This window comes from Gossypium arboreum, chromosome 10 (assembly GCF_025698485.1).
Source record: "Gossypium arboreum isolate Shixiya-1 chromosome 10, ASM2569848v2, whole genome shotgun sequence".
Lineage (NCBI taxonomy): Eukaryota > Viridiplantae > Streptophyta > Magnoliopsida > Malvales > Malvaceae > Gossypium > Gossypium arboreum.
In genome coordinates this window covers 128,289,719-128,295,718 of record NC_069079.1, presented here as the reverse complement: position 1 = coordinate 128,295,718, position 6,000 = coordinate 128,289,719, and the positions used below count along the sequence as shown (strand labels likewise).

The window sequence follows — 6,000 nt, the reverse complement described above, 5'->3', positions numbered from 1 at the left end:
AAAAATACAAATATTTATTTTAATAAAATAATAGAAATAATATGGGTTGTGGGACAAGTTTTTGAGAACTCCATGTGATGGAGAGCAATTGAGCATCATAAGTATTTATTTGACTAATGTCTTGTAGGACAGAAGTCCAATAATTGTTTATCATAAAAAGACATTAACCCCACTTAGGTTTAAGGTTGTCTCTTGGGCTTGGGCCAACTAACTTGATGATTGGGCTTAAATGGGCTTTAATTTGGGCTTCTTCAACCTTGAGACCCTTTCTCTTTATTTTTTTTCCCACTTCTTGGAATATGTTTATTAATTTAAATTTGATTATAAAATATATAAATATTAATATTTGAAATCTTTTTAATTTAAATTTAATTATAAAATATATAAATATTTATGCAAAGCAAAAGTACCTATAAAAATTACGAACTGGATTAATTGATTGGATTGGTTTACCGAGAATTAGTTGAGGTATTGATTCAAAAAATAGCTTTAAACCGGTTAGACCAAAAATCAATTATTAATCGAACTAGTCATATCAACGAACTAGTGACTGGCCAATTCAACTATCGGTTTGGTTTAAAAAACATTATTAGTAACCTTTTCCCTCTTCTTCCATTCATGATAGTACCAAAAAAAAATTCAATTTCGAGTTTGTTTATTTCTATACAAGGTCAAGTCATGACTTTGGCCCTGCTACTATGCTTAAAGCTAGAATTTAGTTCTTATACTTTGATTTGATATAATTTGATCCATTTATTTTTATAATAATTTTATTTAATTCAAATAATTCGTTAAAATGTTAAGAAAGATCTTTTGTCAAAAATACCCTTTGTGAGAAAAAAATGTGTTAATATGATGAGTTGGAAGCATTTTTTTCCCCAAATCACATCAATATTTTAACTCAAATAATCAACGATGATGATTATTTGGACAACATTATTATAAAAGTAAACTATTGGGACTAAATTTCAAGTTTGAGCATAACTATAAAAGATCAAAATTATAATTTATCCTTTCAAAAATCAGTTAATTTTTCTCTGAATTAATATTCGATGCATCGATAGTGTATAATTTTATGTGTATTGTATGTGTACAAAATGAAAACATACCATTGAAATGGAAAACTAAGTGAATTTGATTTTAATTTTTATTATTATGTGGAATTTGATTTTTAATTTTTATTATTATGTGCCATCATCTCATTTTACTAAATAGTGAAGTTAGGTGCATCTATCTATACTACTATTTAAGCTTATAAAAGAGTTGGTGTCACGAGTAAACCGAACATTAGTTTAATTGAAAAATTATAAAAATATCCTTTTATATACACGGTAGGTTTTATTATTATGACAATATTTTTGTCTTTTTTATATAAAATTAATAGAAATTTAATTATAATGAGATTTAAACTAATGACACAATAAAATTTAAATATTTAATTTTACCATTTCAACCAAAACCTCAATAAAATTATATATTATTTTTAACGAATATATTTGATAATAAAAGTTTTCACCCTTAATGCACACTTTAGTCTCTAAAGTATTTCGTTTTTCCCACCTTGATCCTAAAATAGTTTTTTCTGACCCACTTTAATTCCTAACATTATTTGAAGTTCTTAGTTTTGTCCCTAATGATATCAGCATTCCCGGTTCAATTCTTTGGACATTAAAAAACCGTCTGAGATACTATCCGATCATAAATTACCACATGCCATATGTTGACGTTACAATCATGTCATCATCCCGAAAAATAAGTAGTTTCCATGAAAGAGAGTTGTTTTTGATGATAAAAAATGATTAGAATATGCAACCAATCATAAATTACATTTGTCACCGTGACATTATTCGAATGACATATGACAATATATGATTAACTGAATTTCTCAACTGTTAATTCTTAACTTTCGAAAGATTAAATTGATTTAAAAAAGATTAATGGAAAATTTCCTAATAATATCACTACTAACGCGACTTGAAGTCAAAAGATTAACAAGTAATAATGTTCCAAAACAAAAGCCAGTTTCTCAAGTTGAGTTCTGAAAGACCCATTTCTCATAGTATATACTTCATTCCCCTTTTGAGTAAAATCCTCCATTAATGAATCTTTTTGAAACCAACCCACAAACTGACCCATCATTCTCCTTTCCATGTGCATCTCTGCCATTGTCATTTTCAAATAAAAATAACCCCTTCATTCCCTAACCCAATGCTTCCCCCTTTTTTCAAACATCTTTGGCACATTTCATGGAAACCTAAACCCTAAATCCCCAAAACAAACCCTCACTTAAATTCCTTTTTTCCTCTTTTTCTGCCTTTTAAAACCCCCTTTTTTTTGTGGAAAAAACAAAGAACCCTAACACTTCCAAAAACATGAAAAGAAACCATCAAAACAGTGAAGAATTTGTTGGGTTATGACATAAATTCCCTGCGTGCATTGCTATGCAACTGTCTTTTACTTGTAGCTTTTTCCTTTTTCTTGAAAGTGTTTAATTCCACCTAACATCCCCGAATTATTGGTTAGATTTTAAATTAGTACTTAAACTTTAAAAACGTTCCAATTGAATTCTTAAAGTATCAATATTATATCAATTAAGTCCTTTCGTCAGTCTAGCCATTATTTTGAATATTAAGTACTAATTTAAATATTTAAAACACGTTAATCAAACTGCATAGAGCTATTGATAATTTGGATCTGACGTACTAAAAAAATAGATAGTTCAATAAAAATTTTTGAGCACAATTTTTTTAAACATGTTAAATTTAAACTCTTCATGCAATATACATAGGGATGAATTCAAAAAAAAACTTTAAAGGGCTAAAATTGAATTATAATTTTTAGAGATCAAAATATAAATTTATCATGTATTACTGGTTTCATCGTTTTTGAAGGGACGTAATAGATTTTTTTTTTCCATTTTTTGAGGCTAAAATACAATTTTACTATATACTAACTTAGAATTTAATCATTTATTAAGGCTACATTACAAATTTTCCATTTTCGCGGCCAAGGTTCCTGCCCGACTCCTTTAGATTCACCTTTGTATCTACATACATGTTTACAATTTGATCCAAATATTTTTAAAGATTTTAGGTAGCATTTAAGGCCCAAGCTGATGAAGGATATTTTAAGGACTTAAATACAATATTTTAAAGTTTATATACCAATTTAGAATCCAAGTACTACTCTAGAGATGATCGGTGAATTAATCCTTTTTTTCCCTCTGCAAAGCATTAAGTCAAAAAGAGGGTGTTCCTTATAAAGATAAACGTTGAGAAAAAGTAAGAAACAACAAGAAATGAGTCAGAGACCTCTCCCGTGTATTCTGGGACGATCCATCGCCATCACAAGCTTAACTTAGCTTATTAAATAGCTAACACACCCTACCTTCTTCTAGCTTAGGGCAGGTTTCAATTTTTTCATTATTTTTTCAGATTTTTTTTTCTTCTTTTAGGGTTCTAGGTTTGGTTTGTTGAGGAAAGAGTAATAACATGTTGTTATATATTACTCTAAATCTGTTGAAACGCAGAAAAAAAAAATCGAAACTCGAAATATCTCGAATGAGTAATTCGAAATGCTTGAAGTTAAATTGATTAAAACTTGTAATGGTTGGACTCGAAAACTTAAAATCAAAATACTTTGGAACACAAAATGGCTTAATATAGAGCATACTGAAATTTTATCACTCATGTCTTTACACATTAACATGAGTTAGCAATGTTATTTTTTAAGTAATACAGCACCTATATAGTAGTTTTACCCCTAGTATATAGTTTTGATGTGTATAAATTATTCAAGTTGATTCCATTGTGTGTTAGGTGAAAGATTTTGGACGTTTTGCAGATCATTGAGAAGTGAGTGGATGAGAACATAAAGTTTCTTCAGAATTCTTGGGGTTGATGCATAGATGAGATATATATATATATATACACTTATGTATATGTAATGACAATAGCAGGTAAAAAACAGAACTACTGTTGTGATATGCATGTCCCACAGTAGCAGCACAAGTCAGTTCTTTCACACCATAAAGCTCCCACAGTCAAATCCATGGATCCAACCAGTATTACATCTTCATTAACCCAAGAGATTACAGTTTAACAGTTGTTCACAGTGTAAAAAAGCTGCTTATTTTCACCACCTGCAACAGCATTTACAGTCATCTTGTTCCAAAGGACAGATTCTTATTGCATGTAAATATAATGTAAGAGCTGTTATACATCAGAATATAAGATCCATGTTTTATATATCAGAATACTAAAGAAAGCTCAAAAACTAAGATTATTATATATCAGAATATAAGAAACATAATTGATAAATCAGATGTTTTTTCTTTCATTATCTGCACAATTCATAGTAGACCTTGGCTTTTCCAATGATAATATCACATAAAGTGAAAGAAAATCAAAGTTAATTAGATTCCATTCATCATAGAACACCAAGCCTGAGCTCAAGGTCCAAGTCTTCCATGGAGCTTGCAGGCTTAAGTTCAAGAACCTGCCATTCAAGTGGAGAACATTGCAGTGTTGAAACAGCAACCTTGGGTCTTTTGTTATTGGCTGCCTCCTTGTTACAAGTCACAGCTGGTCGGTTTTGGAACAAGACAGAACTCAACCCAACAGACAAGCTGGTTTCAACATCATTGAGAGCCCTTTTTGTTGCAGTAGAATAATCAATGGAATGATCTAAAGTACATGCTGCTTCATCAACTTGGGGTTTAGGCTTAGAGGCAGCTGCTTCATTGTTGGGATATTGATGATGACCATGAAGGGATTGTTTAAGCCTAGCTCTATCCCTTCTATGAACATTCATGTGACCACCAAGAGCTTGAGCTGACCTGAATTCTCTATTGCAAAAGCTGCAAGAATAGGACCTTGGTGGCCAAATGCAACCCCTTAAACACCTGGCCGCATCTTCTGCAAATGCTTGTTCTTCCCATGTATCAGTTAAACACTCCATGGATACTTCAAAATGGGACCTCAAAAGCTGTGATGATGATGGTCTCTTCTTCATCATCCACATCCAACACTGTTCATCACCTTGTTTCATATGGGATTTCTTTTTGGGGAATTTGATTGGATTTCAAGACCTAGAACTGTTCATATATATAGATACAAAGAGGGGTTATATAGAAGTAAAGGGTTTCAACCCTATTGACATTTAATACGTGAAAGCTACATTGAGAATCTAAGAGGAAGTTGAAATGGTTAAGCTGAAAAAGTCTTATTGCTAGCTTTTGTGGTGGGTTTTAAGGGCTAATTTCACCAGAAGTCCTCATGCTATGACTCATATTCTAAAATGGTCCTAAATTTCAAAACGTACTAATTGAATTTTCAAAATATTGATATTCAAGTGTTAAATGTCTAATTAGATCTAACATAGAATATATTTAAAATATGTAGTTCAAATTGTGAAAGCGTAATATATTAAAAAATAATTAACTCTTCTAAATTTTGTTGACATTGGATGTTAATTCATACGGTAGGAGCACACGTTTTTACAATTTAAGTAATGTGTTTTAAATGTGTTTCATGCTAGATTCAAATTGACATTTAACATCTAGAGCGATAATTAAGTTGACGGAAAGATTTGATTGATGTGATACCGATACCTTAAGAACTAAATTAGAATGCTTTAAAATTTAGGGAGCAATTTTGGTGAAATTAACTTTTTTGTAAAATTTAATTCTCTTCTACTTTGCTTTGGCACATCTAGTGAAGCTATTCTATTGTTTTTTAGCTGATTTTTTTATACATAGTCATTGTTACTCAGTATTATTTTTGGTAATTTCTTCAAATGGTCCCCATCTTTTAGAAACTCCTACATATTGATCCACATGTAAGAAAGAAACAAAGGATCATTAATACATGATGGATGTAATAACTGTTTCATTAAGTTCTCCTTGCTTGGTTTACACAATCTGAAAGCAACTCTTTTCTTTTTCTTTCTATTTTTAATATAGTCATAATTTATAGAACAATCTTCAATATTTACCCATTT

The 6,000-nt window shown here is 30.3% G+C and overlaps 1 protein-coding gene across 1 annotated transcript; it reads right to left on the bottom strand.

The window, feature by feature from the left end:
- Positions 1–4,214: 4,214 nt before the first annotated feature.
- LOC108463618 (probable transcriptional regulator RABBIT EARS) lies at positions 4,215–5,203 on the bottom strand. The gene has a single exon (XM_017763536.2). It carries the CDS (start codon positions 5,047–5,049, stop codon positions 4,429–4,431), a length of 621 nt encoding a protein of 206 aa, XP_017619025.1. The 5' UTR covers positions 5,050–5,203; the 3' UTR covers positions 4,215–4,428.
- Positions 5,204–6,000: the final 797 nt, after the last annotated feature.

What these genes read in the sequence shown, in the direction of transcription:
- LOC108463618 (XM_017763536.2), bottom strand. Translation starts at nt 5,049, where the DNA reads ATGAAACAAGGTGATGAACAGTGTTGGATGTGGATGATGAAGAAGAGA.